Raw genomic sequence first — 22,886 nt, 5'->3', positions numbered from 1 at the left:
GCGAGATATTGACATGGTCGCTATTAAATAATGAACAAGGACGAGTAATGAGAATCAACCATAAGATCACTTAAAATTGGGAGGGAAATTAAAATTTACTCACTTGAGTCTATCTATGGAAATATGTTAATTTTAAGCTATTCTCATTAATAGCATTGTACTTTTGACTTGGTCAAATTAAAAGAAAATTAATGATCCCCATAAAGTCAAATTAATGATTCCAGAATACAAGTAACACATACAAGTAACATACAAAAATTTTTAATTTAATTTTGTTTCACCCCTAAAAATGATGATGACGACGAAGACAACCAAATCTATTATGCATTTATCTCTAAGCATAATGAGAACATCTATAGATGATTTACTGGTCAAGCAGACCGATAATGCTAAACAAAGTACGTACATCGTCATGGACATTGCTATTAGCTTATCCGATCACAAATTGATAGAGTATAAAAATTTATTCATTTACTTTAATTATCAATTTAAGTTTTTGGTTGAGATGCTTATTTAACAACAATTTGTTGCAGAGAGTGAGGAATAGCTCAAGTAGTTAAAGTTTTCCTCTCGTTTCCAGATTTCCAGGTGATCCTGAAACCGATTCTTATTACTCGTCCTTGTAACTCTCTTAACAAAAAAAAAAAAAAAAAAAAAAAAAAAAAAAAAATAATAATAATAATAAAAAATTGTTGCACGGATATGATCATAAGTCAAACAAATGAAAATGCTCTTTCTTCATCATCAACTCATTTCATGCTGCTTTATCCTGATATCAAGGGTAAGTTTTACTGATTTTTTGACTTTGTTTACGGAGCATTTGTTAACTATATTTCTAAAATCACTACATATATGAATAATCTTTTGTTAATTGTTGCGTTATATTCAATTGCTCAAGGCAGCAAGGAATTGATTGAAGTCCTTTGAAAATGTCAAACATTCACTATTTTTATTTTTCTTTACTATCTTTAAAAAGTTTGAAATACTTTCTCCGTTTCTGAATAATGGATCGGACACAGTCAAATTAACAAACATGTCAATACACATTACAAATTCTGTACAATCACACTCGTCCATGTACAAAACCACATTCATTAAGTGGCAAAAACTATGTATGTACTTTGTGTATGAAACCACACTATGGACAACTTGGATTAAGGCCGGAGCCACCAAATAAGAAACAAAGACCACTTTTCGGGTCTAAACTAGGGAGGAGCTGCGCATCATAACACAAGGGATTCGTCACGTGTAGCCTTAGTGTTGATCGGAATGGTGAGCGACGTGTGAATGAACTATCGACGTATTCTAGAGAACAAACGAGGCTAGCTTCGTTAGTCCCTACATCAGGAAATAATCCGTTACCCATGTCTGTACTCGTGTGTTGCCCATTCCCTAGAGAGTCAAAGATTTGGCCTCCCCATGTTAATCTCTCTGCTCCTTCTGGTATGTTGATAAAGAGGGCTGCAGGCCAATATCCTATTGCTTCTCCACCCACTCTAAGCCACCAATTTCCAGTCGTTCGATCCTGTAAATGTTATGTTATAACCAATAAATCAAAGTTGAAAAACATAACTTGACATGTATTAAAAGAAGATATTAGACTATGAAAACAGACAATGTAACTGAAATAATTTTACCACCAAGTAAAAGAAGAAGAAATACAAGATAATCTTTATGATTGACATAATATGTTAATCATAAGGGTAAAATTAACACCTTAATGAATTAATTAGGATATGTTTGTAAATTTGCTAGGATGTCTGTTAGTTTAGCTTCTTCCTTCCCTTTTCCTCTTTGGTAGTACTTTCTCTCTCCTCACTCCTCGAACTCACATCAACAATGGTACTTCAACTCCAAAATTTTCAACCTCATTTCTTCACCACAACAACCACCATCACAACCACTGACATTTGCTATCTTATCTCCGCCGACAACACTTTTTTCTAAATTTTCACAAATCAAGCTTAATTGATGGAGCTTCAATGGAGGACATAGTCACCCCTACCTTTGGGGTTGACCATGCCCTTAATTTCACCTTTCATTCGATCATAGGGTTTTCGTTTGAAATCGGGGAAGGTGGGTGGAGATTGGGGAAGCTTCAATGGTGGTTGAGGTCGGGGAAGCTTTAATTTAATAGTGGTTAAGGTCGGGAAGCTTCAATGGTGGTCGAGGTTGGGGAATCTTTAATGGAGGAAGAAGCAGGAAGCTTTTCAATGGAGGAATTTTAATGATGGTGTTGGTGAAGTAACGACAAACGGTCGTTAAATCAGCGTTATCCTCACTCATGGGATGGTATGAAAGCTTCTCTTCAATATTACAATTATGCCATTAGATTGACGAATTTCGTCAATCATAAAGATTAACTGATGGGGCTGGCTCGTAAAAGAAAGTGTTGAGTTGTTACAATTGAAGTTTTACAGCTTAATTACCTAATTCGTCTGTTACTTTTTTTTTTAATTAGTTTCTTAAATAATGTGCCTAAAGACTAAAGAGAGCACAAAACACATACAGAGAAAGCGGATGTGATCTTTAGATGACACTTTTTTAAAAAAAAAAAAAAAAAAAAGGCTTTGGACCCTCATATGGTCAGTCACCCACGAGGGTGGTTTCTCGTTCGAAATTGACTAGTTTAAATGGTTCATCCAGGTAAACTTGTCAATTGGTCTTTGACCTCTCCCATGTTATTGATTGGTATACCCTTCTTTTAGGAAATGACATAGAGTCAAGTCATCTCGCTCAACCTTACTCAACCTCTATAAATAAAAAGCCTTTATTGAACTAGATTCCCTGCTAGCGAGAGCGGCATAAAGGAGCACAAACAGGGGTTTTATTTGCAAGTATTAAAAACTGAGGAATTATATGGGTAGCCTGTGTGTGTTATGACTTCGTAACAATTCCTAGAATCATTTTTAACCAGAAATTATTCAGAGATAGTAAGATTATAGAAGAAAATTGGTGATTAGAATTATAGTCACTATTTTCCTATTTCGATTTAAAAAGATCGGAATTGGATTGAAAATGAATAGTTGTGTGATATATTTCTCTGAAACCATTGATAATAAGTACTTGTATGAGTCTAGGAAGTTGTATAGGACTATACCAAGAAAATAAGTATTCGGAGTGAAAGGTGGCTTTTCGCGCCAATTGTAGAAATTGATTCCATGGCGGCACCAAGGGCAACTCTTTTGTTGACTTGCACAAAGCCTTCACAATGAAGATCATAGCAACCTGTGTTTATGGAATCATCTGTCTGTTTCAATTCATAGAAAGATTTTGATTAATGCATAAGTTAAAGTAAGAAGATGAATAGAATAATGAAGGAGACTGATGTAACTAAGAAATGTTGATATTGATCCCGCATACTTACTGTCCAATAAATGAAAAATCTTGTTTGGAAGTCACCATATAGTCCTGGATTTACCTGCCATAGAAATTAGATATTAGATGTTAGTAAATTTAACGAGTAACAACATATGCCTGTATCGCATGAGTGATAACTTTGATAGATACTATTCCATGCTAAATACGGGTATGTGTCACACCCATCATTACGATAGATTGATAGACTCCAAGATCAAAAGAGTTTCAATTCCAAAATTATGTACAAGTAGTAAATATATACGGTGTATGATGGAGGAGTAGGCCCTTAACCGTATAAACTGTTTAACTCATCTTTTATTAGTAAGAGACATTAACGTACATGTTGCTTGGGAAGACTTGTAACCAGTAAAAAAAAAAAAAAAAAAAAAAATTGTAACCAGTAAAACGTTAAGGCATACACCAATCTTTTCTTCTCCCTTCATCTCCAAATGAGAGTTTCATTTGATACAAATATCTTATTCTTAAAGAAAGTCTCACATTTCTCTAATTCTTTCACCTTAATTTACCGAAGTTCACTATTTTTTTTATACAATCTTAGTAAAACAAATTCCACTATCTTTCTTAATTTAACAATACTCACAATTCCGTTACATGGACCACACTTTACTTGGACTAATGGTCAACTTCAAAAACCTACTTTTGAAAGGCTTGATAAAGGATATGCTACTTCTTCATGGTTGGATTTACATCCTGATCTGAGGCTTCTATTCTCCACCAACCGATCTTGTTCTCGGATCATGCTGCTATTATTCTTCGGGAAGCCGGTTCTTCCAACTTCAACAAACGCCCTTATAAGATTGAGAATTGGTGCTTGAGCTTAACGGACATTTCTTCTTTGATTCAAAATCAGTGGCAAAATTCTCCTCCTGGTTCCTATATGTTCTCTATTTCCCGTAAATTGGAAGATGTTAAGCGTTGTTTGTTGAACTGGTGTGTTTCAAACAAGAGGAAATGGGGTATTGATTGGCAGAATGTTCAAGATTCAGTAATTTCAAGTTCCTCAAACTTGCAGGAGGAACAAGCTCGAAGTGAGCTTTTGCTGATTAGGGAAGATAATTTATCTCGTGCCCAGGCTGCTTTCTTATTTTGGAAGCAGAGGTGTAAGACGCGATGGGATGCTTTGGGAGAATCTCATTCGAGTCTTCTGTTCCGTTCCGTGAAGACTAGGCAGCGTAGGAATATAATTATGAGTTTAAAAGATGATAAGGATAATTGGGTTTCAGATCAACAGCAGATTTCCGATCTATTGCTCAAGCATTTTTCTATGCTGTATAATTGCCAGGATACCTCTCCTGCTTCTGTTCCTTGTAACTGGGAGGAGTTGGATCTTCCTACTCTTTCTCCTGAGGATTATCAGTTCCTTATGAAGCCTTTTTCCTATTCGGAAATTAAAGCTGCTATGTTTCATATTGGTTCAGATAAATCGCCTGGCCCTGATGGATTTACAGCAGGTTTCTTCAAGTTGCATTAGGCGGTAGTTGGGTCTGAGGTAGTTAAAGCCATTCAGTTCTTCTTTGCTCATGACTATTTATTAAAGGAATGGAATAGGACCTTTTTGACCCTCCTTCCAAAGGTTGACCATCCCGAATCTCCCTCTCAGTTTCGCCCCATTGGGTTATGCAATGTGCTTTATAAATGCATTGCAAAATGCCTTACTAATCGGCTCCATTGAGTGTTGCCGTCCTTGATTTCTGATTCTCAGAATGCCTTTGTTCCGGGTAGGCTTATGACGGATAATTGTCTGTTGGCTCATGAGCTGTTATCTTACATGTCTACTTCTTCTTCTAAACTTTGTTCTGCAGCCTTAAAACTAGACATGAATAAAGCGTATGATAGGGTTAATTGGAATTTCTTATGGGACGTTCTCCGCAAATTTGGTTTCCCTCCGTATTGGGTTCATCTATTGCAACAATGTGTTTCAACGACAGTCTCGTATCAAATTCTGGTTAATGGTTCTCCTTCTCGGCCTTTCCTCCCTAGATGCGGTCTTCGTCAAGGGGATCCTTTGTCTCCTTATCTGTTTGTTTTATGCATGGAGGTCTTCTCTTTAATGTTGTGTCGTGATGAGAAAAAAGGTTTGTTCCAGGGTTTACGAGTGTCCAGGAGGGCTCCTTCTGTTTCCCATTTGTTCTTCGCGGATGATGCACTGTTATTTTTTAAGGTGTCTCCTGCAGGTTGTGACCAAATCCTTTCAGTGACAAATGAATTTTGTTCGGTTTCTGGCCAGATGATTAATTTACAAAAATCTTTTGTTCGGTTTAGTTCCAACACTCCTGATGATTTTCGAGACTATTTGTCTGCTAGTCTCGGAATGAAATCAAAACCTTCTATTAGTGAGTATCTGGGTCTCCCGGTGGACTTGGGTCGTGCGAAGTGCAAAGAATTTCAGTTTTTGGTTGACAAGGTGGTTCGTCGGCTCTCTTCCTTTGCTTCTCTCCACTTATCGGCGGCTGCAAAGTTGGTAATCATCAACTCTATTCTGGTTGCTTCTTTTAACCATGTTCTTTCTGTGTTCAAAGTTCCTGCTACTATTTGTGATCGGATAGATTCTCTTCTATCTCGGTTTTGGTGGAAGTCTAACAAAGATTCCAGGGGTTTGTCCTTGGCTCCTTCTTCGGCGTTGCATCTCCCTAAAGGCTAAAGGATTAGGGGGGTTGGGTATTCGCCATCTTCGATCCTTTAATCTAGCTTTGCTGGCTAAGCAAGCTTGGCATCTGCGGTCCAATCCTCAGTTGTAGGCTTCTCGGGTCCTTAAAGCTAAGTACCCTGCCTTACTTTCTTCTAAAGCTTCGATTACTTGTCCTCGCCCCACTAGTACAAAACTAACCTCAAGTAACACCCAAAAAATGTTACATAACGTGGTAAAAGTGTTATTATAGTGGCAGCAAACAACCGCAGCAGACAATACTAGTAGTGGCAACAACCAGCAATAACAGAAGTCAGCAGCAGACAACACTAGCAGTGGCAGCAACCAGCAGTAGCAGAAGTCAGCAACAGACAGTAGTAGCAGTAAAAAACAGCCGTAGCAGCAACAAAACAGCAGTAGTAGCAGCAAAGCAACAGTTACAGTAAGTGCCTCTTATAGCATCATCACTTGTTATCCCAATTCTTCATCTTGATCCATTTGATCTTGTGTGAAATCATCATATATCAAAAAATTAGAACAAAAATAAAATAAAACAATAATAAGAGTTAGTGCTTTTTAAAAGAGAATATAGGCATAAACTACAATCTGGGTTGCTACTTGGGTTAGTTCCTACTGCATGTATACAAGTACAACAGGTGGTGGACTGGGATTCATGGTGATCCATTGTACAAGGTTGGACACTAGTGTACTGTGCAAACAGGTCAAGTGTACAATGTGCCTACTTCACTGCCTGAGAAACTCCTTAACTGTTTATGAGATTATACTTGATTAAATGTTACAGTTATCTTTCAAAATGTATAGAGTATAAAGTAACAAAAACACTGCGTTTTATGAGATGTTAAGATGTAACCAAACCCTTAGTTATACAAAGCATCTTCCATTCACATTTTGTGGCATTGCAAGGTTTAACAATGGAAATTGCTTTGTAAAATATCGATTTTAACCCCATCCCAGAAAAAAGACCCATCTCAATAAGAAGTTGAAAAGGCAAGAACTTTTAATTCATACAAATTTACTTTTGTGCCCTTACGGAGAGTTTACACACATATAGTATATCACTTCTCAGTCAAGTGTTAAAAACTTTTAAGTTTTAATTTCAACCTCATGTACGTATGTCATCTCACATGGCTTGATTTTGTAAATAACATTACAATATCCCACAAAAGCTTTCACAAGTAACTAATCGTTGAAATTTGCTTCACAAGTAAACTTTTAGTGTACGTTTAAGCGTTGACTTATTCAACTACAATCTTGATTCTTGAAAGTTACCAAGTGATATCATGCAGCAAAGCATACAAGAACAACTTGATAATGCCAACAATAATAGAGAAACAAAGTCTAAGGGGGGACCAAAGTTGGTTAAAAGGATATGATTCTGTAATAATGATGTTAATTTTTAAAAATGTGAAAGAGATTTATGCACAAGCAAACAAGAGTTTGGAGAGAGATTAGTTACACTCAGAAATCATCAAAAGAAGCACATAATTTAGAGGAAAAACCATCAGTAAAAAAAACAGCTTATAAACACTTAACATTACCTTAGCATGATGGTAAACAAACATGTTTTGGTGTGAGAAAACATAAGAATTATTGATAAAATAATTCTGATACAATTCTATTCAAATATTACTCAAAATCTTCATTTGTGAGCATGCCAAGCGGACTGATATGCTCTTTAGTGATAACAAACAATCAAATGATTCAACTTAGCTAGTATGTTATGCCCCCATGGCCCCACCTCTCTCTTAATTTGATTTTATATAGAATAACTCTCATTTTCTATTAAGTAGTGAAACTATCACCCACTTTTTCATTCAGTTTAATGTCCTTTTGAAAGACCAAACTCATAGACATAGAAACTCAACGACAATACTTAAAAGAAAAGGTTTAAAGCAAAGTAAAACCTTCAATCCACTACTAAGCTCGGCTATAGAGTTTCAAGGCCTCGAGAATCTTATTGTTCTCCTCTTCTATCCATTGATCACGTTGCTTGGTTATTGTGTAAGGCTTTCGAGTCTTTAGCAGCTAAAAATAAAATAGCAAGGTAGTATAAGATTATTCTTCACTCCGTACCATAGTAAAACATAAGTCAATATTATGAGTTTCATTCGTTTCAAAGCACGAAAAAAAGAAGAAACCAAACTAGAGATCAATGTATTCAATTTTAACCAAACAACTCAAACAAAACCTAAAAGACGCTTTACATAACAGTGACCAACAGCAACACCGATTGACTGCAATACCAACACCGACTTAATTGTTTTCTAAGTTTCATTCGAACACATATCATTTAGCCAACCAAAAGTTATCTTGGTAGGTGCAACATTGGTCATGAATAAACTTTTTACTCGTAATTATCAGCTGAAGGTAGAGAAGCTGAATACAATCTAAGTGCAAAGCCAACATATACCGGCATGACAATATGAGAGGAACCATTCTGTTGTGACTAACTTTCATTTAATTAACCACAAGAATCTAAATTTCTTCATAAAATAAGCAGGCAGATTTTCAATAAGTTGTAGGCTAGCTCTGATAAAATATATCATACGAAGTATATCTTAATGAGTTGATAATAATAAGCTTGATCAAATTTTGTAGAATTAATCATAAGCGGCTAAATTGGATTGTGGAATAAATAAAGTAAATATATTCCGTATATAAGCATATTACTATAAATGATTAATTAAATTAGATTAACGCCAAAGTTACGAAATGAACCAACAAGAAATATACTTGCATTACACATATAGTTGAAGCAAAACCCATGAAAGCAATTAATTCAACATTATATGGCATTCGAAATTTCTTGTTACACCAAGTTTGGAGTCACAGGGAGTTTACACTTAAAATTTAAAAGCTACGTGAAGTGCTTAAACTGATTCATTTGAGAAATTGCTAACCTTTACACACGCAATTAACTCCTTACTCCTCAAAAGAGTCAATAATAGATTAATATATTAGCTTTTAAACAAGCAATTATAAATTCTTAAATTACAGAAGTATGGTTATACAAATATTAAAGCACATTTGACAAATATAACAATGAATTGATAGCATTCTATAAAATTAAGTAGTTGCAAAGCATATGTATATATAACTATAATAAGGTAGAAAAATAACCTGATTAGACATTATGGAACTCCCACTCAATTGATTAAGCTTCAAAACTTTGATTGCGTTCATATTGGAATATTCCTTCCTAGTTTAGCTTACCAAATCACATAAGAAGCAATTAATTCAAAATTAGATGGCAATCAAAATGTCTCATTTACACTGAGTATCCTGCCACAGGAAATTTAATCTTAAAGTTCAAAAGATACGTACAGTGAAGTGCTCAAACCAACAATTCAGTTGAGAAATTACTAAGCTTTACACATACAATCAACTCCTTACTCCTTAATTCAGTCAATATATAGATAAGCTTCTCACCCAGATCCAAATTTTTCATACCAAAAAAAAATCTGATCAATGTTAAACTAAAATTTAACTTAAAATAAAATTGGGTACCTCAAAGACCAAATAAACCCCACTTAACGAATCAAATTAAATAAACCAAATACGATTAGATAAAGCAATTGGTTCATCAATTAATGAGTGGGGCATTGACGATACGCCCAAATAACAAAATCTAAATTGAATTAAAGGGCGTCAAAGCATGAAATCGGGGAATTTTGAAAAGTAAATTGGAAGTATAGTAGAAAATTAAAGGGTGGGTGAAACAATCAATCAATATTAACATATTATTTTGGCAAAAAAAAAAAAACAATCGCTCATTGTAATTTGTCATGAGTTTAGAGATTATATCCAATAGTTTAATAGTCTATCTTATAATAACCCCAAATTGATTATACTCACAAGCAAATTTCGATAAACCCTAAATTTTTAAATTGATGTTCAACGATTAATTACAAAAAAGAAAGATAATCTTACCAATCTTACCACATAAGTAGTTTTAACCACCAAATGGACGATCGTAGTGGTTAATTTGATAGGGAAGATGTAGACCATGTTAAAGGAAGAAGGCAGATGAAAGCGAAACGTATAATATGTACTACAGAAGTAAAAGGCATGGCTAAAACTCGTGTGCTCATGGGGAACCGCCTTGGTTGGCCAGTTGGTGGAGACATGGGGTGGCCGGTGAGAATTTCGTTGGCTAATGGGTGGCCGTAGGCGTGGGGGTGGGGTTGACGGTGGTTCGGTGAGTGATAAATTGATTTTTTAAGATAGGGAGTTGGGAAAGAGTAAAGGAGGGAGAGTCATATGAAGTATTGAAGTAAGAACTTTTTTTTTAAAAAAAATTTTTAACCAATGATATACAATTAAAGTGCTACAACTAAGTGCTACCTAATATAAAAGTGTTACAGCCAAGTGTTACGTAAACCTAAAGTGTTACACGGGTGTTACTTATATATCGAATAACTTTATAACATTGAAAGTGTTACCGTTTGGTGTTACCTAATGTCACTTTTGTACTAGTGCCCTTCTTGGGGTTGTCGTGGTTTGGTAGAGGGAGGTGTAGCTTTATCCCAAGGTCTGGCTTGGAAGGTAGGCCAGGGGGATAATGTTAGTATTTTACAGGATTGTTGGGTGCCTGACATCAGGATTGAGTTCAAGGATTGTATTCCTGAAGAAGATCGTCCTTTGCTGGTATCTGACTTACTACTTCCCGATTCTGGTATTTGGAATACGTCTTTGATTAGGCATCTTTTTCCCACTTCTGTTGCTTCGGCGATTCTTGGTTTAGAACGCCCAATACAAAAGATTGATGATTTTGTGTACTGGAAATATACTCGGGATGGGTCGTTCTCGACCAAATCTGCTTATACAGCCCTCCTGTCTCAGCAATTTTCCCTTCAGAGTACTTCTACTGATTCTTCATGGTGGAAACGTTTATGGGGTCTGTCTATTCTTCCAAAGTGGAAATTGCTAGCTTGGAAGGTCTTACATAATGCTCTTCCGACAGCAGAGGTTCTTGCTCTTAAGGGCATTCCGATTGATACCACATGTGTGTTTTGTCATGTCTCTTCGGAGTCCGTGGGACATCTATTTTGGGATTGTCCTTTCTCTAGTAGTTTATGGGATTCTATGGACTGGGGGTCGCTCCCTAAGCCTGATAATTCTTTTCCTTTTTCTGCTTGGTTCTCTGGCATTATTTCCAGCTTTGCGAAGGCTAAGCATTGGCTTGCTTTGGATCGTTTTTTTGGGATTTGCTGGGCCATTTGGCTTACTAGGAATAATGTTCGGTTTCGATCGGCGGTTTATTCCCCTCATTTTGTCTTGGATCTTGCTTGGGAATGGTCCACTAGAAGTGGTAAGGCTCGTGAGATTTCTAGCTGTTCTACTAGTGTTCCCCCTGGGTTTTCTGCTCCCTCTGAGAGACTAGTGTTACGAGGTGATCCTAACATGTTATGTGAAGTTTCTATGCTCTTTGATGGTGCCTGGGATCGACAGAATCATAATGCAGGTGCGGGTTGGTGTTTCTTGGATCCCTCTTTTTCCCACTGCATTGGGGGTGGAGCTCGGGCCTGTATGGCTAGTTCTTCTCTTCATTCTGAGTTGTAGGCTTGTCTTTTCGGTCTTAAGCATGCTCGACATTGGGGTTTCTCGAGCATTTACCTGTTCACAGACTGCATGTCTATTCCTCAGTTGATCCAGGATTTTAGAACTGCTGATATTTCGGTAATGTGGACAATTCAGGAAATCCGGGATGTTATCTCCTCCTTCTCAACGTGTCATGTTCAGAAGGTTTCTAGGACATCGGTTGCTGAGGCTCACTCTCTTGCTGGTGCAGCTAGGCGTAGAATTTTACTTCATTTCACTTTTTAATTTTTTGTTAGTTCTCTTTGTCAAAAAAAAAAAAAAAAAAAAAAAAAAAAAAAAAAAAAAACAATACTCACAATTTCATTTTTCTGCGAGTGAGGGATAGCTCAAGTCTCTACCATTGTGGCTCTTTAAACACCAAAAAATTCATTTTTCTACTAATATGTAGTTTTTCATCATAAAAACGTGTGTAAAAGATAAACAACTTATATTTTGAGACAAGCGATCTACTTACAATCCATCCAGCTGATAACATAGCGGTTTCACTTAGAACCACGATCAATGAAGAAGCACTGTAATCCTTTGCTCTTAATACAGCGGGATTCCAGACGCTAAGTTGGCCGCCTCCTCCATAAAACCTTGTCTCTGTTGACGGGAATGCTACCACATTGGCATACTAGATTCATACAAATAAGATTGTTATAAATAACACCGATTTAAGTCAAGTGTTTTTGTCATGAATTCCTAACTTTATACTAAATTCAGAAGTTTATTTAATACTTATATATAGCTCTAATACCCTTAAACAATACACTTAATAGCACAAAATTGCATGGTATCTTGTTTGGAAATATTAATCCATATACAATAATGCAATCATTTTTTTCTTACTATATTAGCATAAACAAGTACTCTTTCTCTTCTTTTTAAAATTTTGTTTTAATATAATTGCACTATCATGTACTGAGATAAAGTCATTACTTTTTTAATTTCTCGTTGAGGGGAGTTGATGAGAAAGAAAAATCATGGGAGCACACCTAACGGTTGTGAGAGAAAAGTTGTGATCCCTCACAAGGGCCACAACCATTGGTAGTATGGAGCAAACTTAAAAAAAATAAAACTAAAATCAGAACAAGTATGAAGGAATAGAGGGAGCTCGGTGGCGGAACCAATGGGAGGCTGGGGTGGGCCATAGCCTCCCCCTTGATATAGATTATATATAAAAGGTTGCAGAGTATTACGGTAGTTATTGTTATCTCAACTGATTTTAGTTGGTAATGAAAAAATATTTTCACCTCATGTTCAAAACCTAATCTCAACACTTTTATTTTTTATTTTACTATGCACTTTTATTTTTAATTTTTCTTTGCAAGACTTACGTAGTATATTAAGTTTGGCCCCTTCAATAAACAATTTCTGGCTCCACCACTAAGGGAGTTAATAAAGAGTTAGTAAGAGAACGAGTCTATTTAAGAATTGTCTACCGATGTGAAGACTTGCCTCATAGTGGGGACCCGTGATTGACATATTAGACCGTGTGTGTTGTAGCTGCCTTCTTTGTATTGGAACACTTCCTTCAGAGCATATACCATTCTTATGCCAAGGCTGTAAGAAGTCTTGTGGGGAGTTTCTTCCATTCGTTTTACTTCGTGGTGATGAACTTGGATCCATCTTGAACATTGTAAAACAAGAGAGAAGATGATTAAGATTACGCGATAATCAATGTAGAGATCGAAATTTAAACTTAATTGTGCCTTAATTGTAATGGTGAACGAAATATATAAGAAAGGAAAGTACCTGTATTTTGTGATCCTTTAAGAGTGGATGATTCAAAGTTGGTTGTTTGTATATATCAACACAATCCACAACATCTCCATTGTTATCCTATAAAGCAAAATTATAATATAAGAATGGACAATACGGGAAAATAATTAATATCACGTCTTAGGGTTGTACATGCATGGATTTGGTACTCAAAATGACATTGTGAACGGATCGGGTATGAATGTATATGATACACAATAACATAAAAATTGATACATTTGATGAAAGTTCAACCTAATATATAGGCTTATACCTATAGGTATCACTAATACTAGGTATGTTGTGCACCAAAAACTAACACTAGGCGAGTTTACTAAATGATGGATCAGATATCAGATTTTGTCTGATTAGATGTACCGTGTCATACAAGTACAAAAAAATTTAGTATTAAGGACGCGAAATGAGACATTACCTTGATGGTTTTGACAGTTCCCTCTGTAGGAGATGAATCTTTTCTCTTGACATCTTCAAGGTTTCTTCCTCTTACATAAGGTGAATTTAGCACTAATAAACTCACTAGGACAAGTAGTGTGTGAACATAGAAATTATGGTATGCCATATAGGGAAATAATGTGTAAATTAATAGGGTAGAAGATCGAATTTTTTTTAGTTAAAAGGATATTTTTATAATCTCAACTTGGAGGTGGCTAATTGAGTAGCTTCCTAATTAATTAAAAAGCTCAAATGTTGTATTTATACGTGCTTAACTCATATAATTAATCAAATTGATGAGCGCGTCAAAGACAAACGAAGTATTGTTCACCGTTGCAGGCTAGGCTTATACTTTGTCTTTAATTTATTTTTATTTTTATTTTATTTTATTTATTTATTTTTTTTTTTTTTTTTTTTGTGTGTGTGTGTTTAATTTGGATATGAGAGGATACTTTTTAATTTTTTTTTTGAGAGGATACTTTGTCTTTAATTACTTGTTCTAATATTGTACTATTTAGAAGAAATGAAGATCATACTTCCTACTAGTCAATTGAGAAAGTCATCTTACTACACTACCTCTTATTACATATATGGATGGAGTACTTTACAACTATACCATATCTACTAAGGGTATGTTCTCATACGATTATTTTCAGTTCAGTTCAATTCGATTCGGTTCAATTCAGCTCCTAATTAATGAGAATAGGCCCTAAGTTGGAAAAGTTCATAATCATCTTAGTGCATTATAATATCTCCTAAAATAGACAAGTTCATCCTAGTGCATCGTCAAATGATTAAATTATTCATCCGTACCTCCCCTAAATTTCCGGAACTTGATTATCGTCAAATAATCGTTTGACATGATTTGAATTCATGAAATAGTCGTAGCTATAACCAACCGCATAAAGAATAATTCTGCAGCTTTTACTACTAACTTTCATGAGCGATATTGAATAAACTAGCTACTAGTGTGAACGATGTCTTGGGTTAATACTTATTATTTGGGATTAGTTTTTGTTCAAATTAAATTAAATATTGTTCAAGATTACTTTCATCTTAAATTGTATGCATTTGATGTTGATATTAGTTGCATACAACTTAAGATGAATTTTTATGAACTCAAAAATTATTTAATGAACAATTTGGAGTTTGTGTTTCTGTCAATGGGGCGAAGCCAGGAATAAAAATTTAAGGGGGCCAAGACTAGATAAAGTTAACCCAAAAAAAGTAATGAGCCAAAACAAATAAAGGGAGAAAAAATATGCCCAAAGTGGAGGTCAAACTTGAGACCTCTATTACCATATAAAGCTCATCTTACCAATTGAGATACATTGATAACATAGATAATTGTTTACTATTAATAGTTACTTATGGGGGCCAGACTACATAAAACTCATAACACGAGTTGGGCCACGATTAAATTTCGAAATTATATGAAATGAGTTTGGGCAAACCGAACAAAGAGGAGGAAAGTTTGGTCCACAAACAAGGCTTTGAAGCTTTCATACTAAAAAGTTTCCATACTAAAACCAATTGACAATAGTCCATACTAAAACCAATTGATAATAGTAGGAGTTACTCTTCTACCTTATAAAGTGGAACCACCTTTTCTCTTTCTCCAATATGGGACACTTACAAGTGGGTTACAATGGATTTCAACATTTACAGTCATTTTGAATATAACTACCATAAATTAAACTAAGTGGCGCAATGCAATTGACTCAAATTATCCATGTAAATATATCTTATTGATTAAATTCAATGACAAAAATAACTTAATTTTTTTTCTTCTTATTTTCTAAATTCATTTATATCTTTTCATATCAATTTCTCAAAATCATATTTTTAATATCATCGAAATTAAAAATTAAAATCAGAAAATAAAATTAAAATTGTTCTTTGTTTTTTTATTCATCAATAGAATTCACGACCATTGTCAAAATTTTGTCCGTTTGGTTCATCAATTAATTTTATTTCGCTTGGTCCAATTCGTTCATAAGTTTGTTTCATTTAAATTTTCGATAAAAAAAGGTTTTATCTTCAAATTTTCAAGACCGATGTCCTGGTCGCAGGCAATTATATTGATTTAATTAGAAAAGACAACCACCTTTTTATTAAGATTATTGAATATTGTAATTACAACCATTATTATTATCATGTAACATATGATACAATTATTGATTATGTTGCATTAATCGCAATCTTCATGCCTCTATCACAATGGCCAGGGAAAGTACAAATGTAGTAGCTTTGACCTTTGTCCAATGTGATTTGGTCATGTCCACTTTTGTAAACTTTTGATCCACTTGATGCTTTGCAACTATCATATCCTTCTTTGCTTACGACTGCCACATTGTGTTGTGCTTTGTCATAATTAAATGCTACAAAACAACATTGATTTTGTTAAAAATAAGTCATTAATATTTTTTGAGAAGTAAACAAATAATTAACTTAAATAAACTAAATTAATATAATTCTTAATTTGTTTATACGGTATATATAAATATTACTCCATATAATAATAAAAACTCAATTGTAAATAAGTTTTTCTTACATACTAACTTAAAATTTTGTTATATACCCCCGAGTGTACCCAAGCCTGCCCTTTACCATGTGCAGCTTGGGCGGCTGCACAGGGCCCAAATGTTGGAAGGCCCATTTTTAATTCATTTTCCCTTTGAGCGTATAATTGTAGTTTTGTAAAGTTGTCAAGATCTTTATTACTTTGGGAAAGCAGCATATTTGCTTCCGAAATTCTCAGCATTAATTCCATATTCCACTTCAAATCTTGGTCAACATTAATTTCATATTCTACTCAAATATTGCAATTTCCTTGAATAACGTATATTCATAATCTTTAATATATTCAATTTGAATCTTCATTTGATCCTCTTAACTCCTCCCCAAGCTAAAAGTGCCAGAGATTTGATTATCTTGAAGATTTGATAATCAATATCAAATCGCAGAATTTATTTTCTACATAAATTATCCTAATTCAAGCACATCTCATCAATTACTTTCTCTTAATATTCACGTTGTTGACTTATATTTGGGGTAATTTTTTTCATCTGATTTTCTTATTAAGATAAAGTCGGATGATTTTGGCAACACTTGTTCTGTTCGACGGTAGAGTAGCCATGAACTGAAAGGTTTGATTCACATGATTTATCTCATAGGAATGGTAATTAGTTATTGAAAATAATTTGTTTGAATTAAAAAATAGTGCTGACTGTATTCTGTATATGTATACGGAGTACTGTTATAATGTTATTCAGTGATTTTATTTGATAACAAGGAATTAGAACTCAGTAAAATGAAAAACAATCATCAAAATGAGAACAAATATTTACGATATACCCGGGTATCTATACTAGTTTATTAAAAGGCGTTATTAATAATGTTTCTGTGTCACGTAGACCACGCTACGTCATCTACACCATCAGGGGATTCGAACACCCAACCTCTTATAAGGAAGATGATTATTTAAACATGTAAGCCAACTATCAACTATGGAGTATATTATAAACATGAAAAAAAAAAACTATATAATTGATAATCATAAGGTCTAATTATTAAAAAAGAAAAAGACAATATAAACATCAAATACATATCATCACACGGAATAATTAAAGAAGCAATCCGATGCAACGCTCGGGCTACACACTAGTTATTTATCAAAATGAGAAAAATAGTAGATACATTAAAACCATCATTAATTTTTTTTAAAAAATTTTGATTAATGGTAAATAGGATGATAACACAGAATATGATTAATAATATATTATATTTTTAATAAAATAGCCAGCTTTGAAAGAGGGGGAAAACTGACCTAAGACATCACCAGCTTTGAAAGACTTGCCATTAGGCCAATTTTCCACATTAAAAGACCACCCAGCAGCATCACCTACCGTGTACTCAGTGGCAAGGATAGGCTTGGTAATAGCAAGGAGGCACAATATGCCAACTCCAAGCAACAAACCTAGCTTTGCACTACCACTTCTGTGAGCCATTCCAAACAAATCAAAAATATATTTATAAACTGTAAGATGGATTGGATAGAGTAAATAAAGAATTGAAGTTTTAAAATGTTTTGGTGTGATAAGTAAGAATGAAGCACCAGTATTTATAGAGGAAATTGTACACTTATATGGTAAGGCTTTAATTATACATTTATACTGAAATAAATCACTAATATTTTGAAAGATAAATAAAATATCATAGGGGATAGGAATACTATACAAATAAATAAGGATCTTTATCCGATCCAAGAAATAATTAAGGAAATACTTTTTCTTTTTTGAGTTGATTCCAAGTCATAATATTGCAAATAACTTTTTTCTATCACAAGAAAACCAATAACTAGTTTTATATAGAAATGATTATTTTTTTGGTGTATTTTGTTTGGTGTTTAGAGTTTTATATAGAAATGAATAGGATACACTAGTAGAAAATATCAAAAAGGCACCCCCTAATTGCCACCGGTTCAGTCCAAATCAGTGGCAAAAATGGCCTTAAAAATTAGTGGGAAGCTGAACCAGGATATAAGGCACTAGTTCACTTCAAACCGGTGGCAAAAACATAAAGGCCACCGGTTTGAACCGGTGCCTTTGTGAATCGGTCCTTTTAATTATTAAAAAAAAACGCGGCCCTTTAAAATATCCCCCCAACCCTAATTTCTTCTCAGTTCTTTCACTCTCCTCTCCTCCTCTTTCCTTCCTGCTCCCCGATCTCCATCTCCTCTTTCTCTTTCTAGATCTCCTCTTCCTTTCTTTCATTTGAAGACCACCAATATGCAACACCATATGGGTTTTTTTAATCGATTTTGTTTTTTTTTTTATTTGTGGGTTTTTTTTTACGATTTAAATTTTTTTCTGGGTTTTTTCTAGGTTTTTTTATTTCAATTATTTCGATTTGTGGGTGTTTTCGATTTGTCGGTTTTTTTTTTTTTCCAATTTCAATTTATTTCGAATTTGATTGTTTTTTTCGATTTCTGGGTTTGATTTTTTTGGGTTAGATTTTGGTTTAATTAATCGATTTTTCTAGGTTCTTGCATGTGTTTTTTGGGTGTTTTTTTGGGTTTGATTTTGGATTTTAATTCGATTTTCCTGGGTTTCATTAATCGGTTTAAATTGATTTTCGGATTTCAATTTGATTTTTCTGGATTAATTTTCGGTTAAAATAATCATTTATTTTGGGTTAATGCATGCGTTTTTGGGGTTTTTTTTTCGTGATTTCTAGGTTTTTTTTCTGGGTTTTTTTTTCCATTTCAATTCGATTTTAATTGTTTTTTTTTTCGATTTTCATTTTTTTTCGATTTCTGGGTTTATTTTGTTTGGATTTCAATTTTGATTTTTTATTTGATTTTGATTTTTTTTTTCGATTTTAATTTTTGGGTTTTTCGATTTTTGGTTTTTTTTTTCGATTTCAATTTTGATTTTTGTTTTTCGATATCTGATTTTTTTTTTTCCGATTTCATTTCGATTTTAATAGATTTGAATTTCTGGATTTTTTTTTCTGGGTTTGAATTTTTTGGATTGAATTTCTGGGGGTTTTTTTCGAAACTTATTTATATTAATTGATTTTTTTGTTTGTTTTAATTCGTGCAGGTAAATTGATTTAGATCTTAAATTGAAGAATCAAGATGCAAGAATATTGATTTAGATGTGTATGGGGTTTTATTTAAATTTTGTTTATATTGTAATTTTTTTTGATTTGCGAGTATATTGTAATTTTTTTATTTATTTATATGTTGTAATTGATTGTAATTTTTTTTTTATTATATATTGTAAATTTTGGATTATATTGATTGAAATTCTATTTATATTGTGATGTTCTAATTTATTTTAGTTGGTTTAATTGTTAAGTGAAAATAGACAAAAAAAAAATTTAATATTTTTGGCACTGTTGGCACCGGTTAACTGGTACCAAAAACAATGAAAAAAAAAAATTTGGGCCATTTTTGGCACCGATTAACCGGTGCCAATAATCATTTTTGCCACCGGTTTGAACCGGTGGCTTTTCATGCTGGTAATTGGCACCCCCTACATGGGTACCGGTTCAAAACCGGTGGCATTGAGGGGTTTTGAACCGGTGCCAATTTCATTTTTTCACCTAGTGATAAGATAATGAATCCTGACAGATTATTATATACTGGTCCAAATATTACTAGAATATCATATATATATTTATAAGATAAATGTCTTTTTTTCTGGTAAAAGTTAAGTAGCTAAATGAATTTAGAAAGAATACATACAAATTCATAATAACTTTCCAAGTTTCCATTATATATACGACATATCATATATAGATACATGCACTCTAAATTTTTTAGCCTCACCTATTTACTCAAAAAATGCATTAAACAAAAATAATTATCGTATTTTACATGCAATGACATGGGGCATAGCAGCATACATCGTCGTCCATGCCAATACTTCAATCTCTCTCTATATTTATGTCCCTTATGTAATGCATCCCATGTTAAACGCGGGTCTGGGCCGCACCCGCAAAATAAGAGAGAGAGAGTCCACTTCACAAGTCCAAAGGAAATTCCATCACAAAACCATATGGCAATAGAAGGAGTAGCCCCTTAGCTAAACATGGGCACGGGTCGTGCCGGCACGCGGGCGGCACGGGCCCGGCACGCGGGCGGCACGGGCCCGGCACGACTCCGGCACGGCGGCCCACCTGTGGGCCGTGCCGTGAACACTTTTTTGGAAATAGGCACGGGCACGGCACGCAGCACGGCGGGCGACACGGTGGCCGGCACGCTGGCACGACCCGCCGACACGGCACGAGGCACGGCCGGGCACGGCACTATTGTACACTATTGTACGATTTTTAATTATCATTAATTATTTTGTATTATTAAATTATCGTACATTCGTACCGGCTATCGTCATATAATAAAATAAGTTATTCTTCAATTTTTTGTGTTTTCGGATTATCGCACTCGTATTTTTTTTTTATTATATGCATTGTTGTTTTTTGCTAAATTAATAAAATTGTTTTTATTTGTTTATATAAACTTAAACATAATTATTAATTAGATAAATAATTTATATAACCTAAATTAAAATAAAGTTGTTCAAAAAATGTAAACAAATTATATTAACATTAACATAAACATAAATTAATCACATATATTAAGTTGTACTAAAAAAAATATATATCGTTTAATTCTTTTTTTTTCATTTATTAAAAAAAATAAAAAAATTAAAAAGGGTGGCACGATTTGGCCCGCGGCCCGGCACGGCACGACCCGCAAGGCACGTGGGTCGTGTCGTGCCGTGGGCTGGGGTGTGCCAATTTCAGGCACAGCACGGCACGGCCCGCCGCGGAGCCGGCACGACACGGCACGGCCCCCACCGCGGCACGGCCAGGCACAGCCCGCGGCGGCACGGCACGACCCGTTGCCCATGTTTACCCTTAGCCTTATAAAATGTTTAATTTTCTCTTCTTCAACCAATGTGAGACACTTACATATGGTGACACTTGAGAGGTTTATTCTTCAACATCCTACTATTATGGAGAACAAGCATGTGATTATGATACATTGATACGAGTATAATGCATGAACTTTATATGTATACCACAAATATGTTTCGTGTTTTATAGCGCACACACACAACCAATTGATGTTGTGGCTTGTTGGACTAACCTCTTTTGGTCCCGGGCATATGCCTTGACGGACTTATGCCATATTCTTTTGAGCTTCTAGGTAGAGCAGAGTAGAGGGGTCAGAGCAGATTAAATTTCAGTAGAGCAGAGCAAAGCAGAGAAGATTTCAGGATAGCAGATTAGAGCCGAGCACAGCAAAGTCAAGCAGAGCAAATTTCAACATCATTATTATACTATTATTAATGTTGTTGTTGTTGTTGTCGTCGTCGTCGTTGTTGTTAAGTGCATATACCATTGATTTAGGTGAGTGAAAACATAAATAAATGTTTGCCATATTTAACATATGTTAATAGTAGAAAGATATAAGACAACAATTTACTTATTTTCATTTCACAAAAATTTTAAAATGAAATAATTTAATGAGTAATAATGATTTTACTTATAAATATGTCTTAATCATATATATATTTTTAACCCTCAAAATAATAATATACAAAGTAGTACTAATTGAAAACAACCTCTTTTTTTATTTTTTTTTATTTTTAATTCTTAAATGGTATGGAAAGATTTGAAAAATAATTCAACTCAGTGAACTAACAATCAATACCCACATTAAATGTTGGAAAAATGAAAAAGAAAAATCTAACCTTTGCACTTTTTCCTCCTAAAAATAATCCAACCTTCATTTTATTCCTCAAAAATCCAATCTTTATACCCCACCTTCTCCAACAGATCCATTTGACCTTTAACCTGTTAAACAGGTTAATAAATTTTTTTTTTTTGTTTTTTTTTTTTTTAATTCTTTCACTCCTCTTTCTCTCTCATCTCTCCTAAAAACTGAAACAAGTGAACCAGAATGCACCTCCGCTGCCACCACCACCTCTGCCACCAGTTACCCCACCCTACCCAAACCCAGAACCGAAACCCTTCTCCCACTCCTACCTATGCTCGAAACCACAAGCCCAGACTCGATTAAACTTGCGATTTGCTCTGATTTTGGGGCTACAATGGTTGATTGAATGGGATTTGTTGGGTGCGGCAATAATGGTTGTGGAGGTTGCCTTTGGGTTGGTAAATTGTTGCGTGAGGTTGGGGCTTGTTAAGGTTCGAATGGTGGCAACGCTTGGTGGGCTTCGACTGCGGTGGTGGAAATGATGGGCTGCAGCCGAATTGGTGGTCGGTTTGGGATAGGTGGGTGTAGTTTGGGGCAGCAGTTTGGTGGTCGATTGTTGGCTAATGTTGGGCTGAAATTGGTGGTTAGCTGCTGCAATTGCGCCAATTGTGGTTGTTGTTGGCGAGTTGATGTTGTCGGTGAAGGTGAATTGGTGGGCTGAAGTGTGTGGTTGTGCACTTGTGTTGTTGGTGTCGTACTGTCGTGTGGTGGCGAGGTGATTGGTGGGAATGGTGCAGTGTGAGGTTGGCGTTGGAGGGTGCGTGGTGC

The 22,886-nt window shown here is 34.7% G+C and overlaps 2 protein-coding genes and 1 long non-coding RNA gene across 3 annotated transcripts; all 3 read right to left on the bottom strand.

Annotated features, from left to right (window-relative positions):
- Positions 1 to 1,138: 1,138 nt before the first annotated feature.
- Positions 1,139 to 13,952, bottom strand: LOC145557827 (protein neprosin-like). The gene is made up of 7 exons (XM_081619009.1): positions 13,806 to 13,952; positions 13,367 to 13,453; positions 13,070 to 13,240; positions 12,084 to 12,245; positions 3,368 to 3,421; positions 3,101 to 3,250; positions 1,139 to 1,525 (listed from the first exon to the last, which is right to left on the bottom strand). Exons 1-7 carry the CDS (start codon positions 13,950 to 13,952, stop codon positions 1,139 to 1,141), a joined length of 1,158 nt encoding a protein of 385 aa, XP_081475135.1.
- LOC145559986 (uncharacterized) lies at positions 8,018 to 10,278 on the bottom strand. Its single transcript, XR_014093062.1, has 3 exons — positions 9,959 to 10,278; positions 9,149 to 9,236; positions 8,018 to 8,053 (listed from the first exon to the last, which is right to left on the bottom strand). It is a non-coding gene; the product is annotated as an uncharacterized LOC145559986 (long non-coding RNA).
- A 2,054-nt stretch (positions 13,953 to 16,006) lies between the features above and the next one.
- LOC145559985 (basic blue protein-like) lies at positions 16,007 to 17,835 on the bottom strand. The gene is made up of 2 exons (XM_081621242.1): positions 17,655 to 17,835; positions 16,007 to 16,206 (listed from the first exon to the last, which is right to left on the bottom strand). The coding sequence occupies exons 1-2, from the start codon at positions 17,833 to 17,835 to the stop codon at positions 16,007 to 16,009; spliced, it is 381 nt and encodes a 126-aa protein (XP_081477368.1).
- Between the last annotated feature and the right edge of the window lie 5,051 nt (positions 17,836 to 22,886).

Source organism: Chenopodium album, chromosome 9, assembly GCF_948465745.1.
Source record: "Chenopodium album chromosome 9, dcCheAlbu1.1, whole genome shotgun sequence".
In the NCBI taxonomy this organism is placed as follows: Eukaryota; Viridiplantae; Streptophyta; class Magnoliopsida; order Caryophyllales; family Amaranthaceae; genus Chenopodium; species Chenopodium album.
Note: the sequence above shows the minus strand (reverse complement) of the source record. Positions and strands in the feature narration are given on the sequence as shown.

What these genes read in the sequence shown, in the direction of transcription:
- LOC145557827 (XM_081619009.1), bottom strand. Translation starts at nt 13,952, where the DNA reads ATGGCATACCATAATTTCTATGTTCACACACTACTTGTCCTAGTGAGT. An exon ending in TCACGGGTCCCCACTATGAG is followed by an intron (nt 12,246 to 13,069) that starts GCAAGTCTTCAC and finishes GTATGAATCTAG; the next exon opens with TATGCCAATGTGGTAGCATT. An exon ending in GATTTTTCATTTATTGGACA is followed by an intron (nt 3,251 to 3,367) that starts GTAAGTATGCGG and finishes GAATTGAAACAG; the next exon opens with ACAGATGATTCCATAAACAC.
- LOC145559985 (XM_081621242.1), bottom strand. Translation starts at nt 17,835, where the DNA reads ATGGCTCACAGAAGTGGTAGTGCAAAGCTAGGTTTGTTGCTTGGAGTT. An exon ending in CAAAGCTGGTGATGTCTTAG is followed by an intron (nt 16,207 to 17,654) that starts GTCAGTTTTCCC and finishes GTTGTTTTGTAG; the next exon opens with CATTTAATTATGACAAAGCA.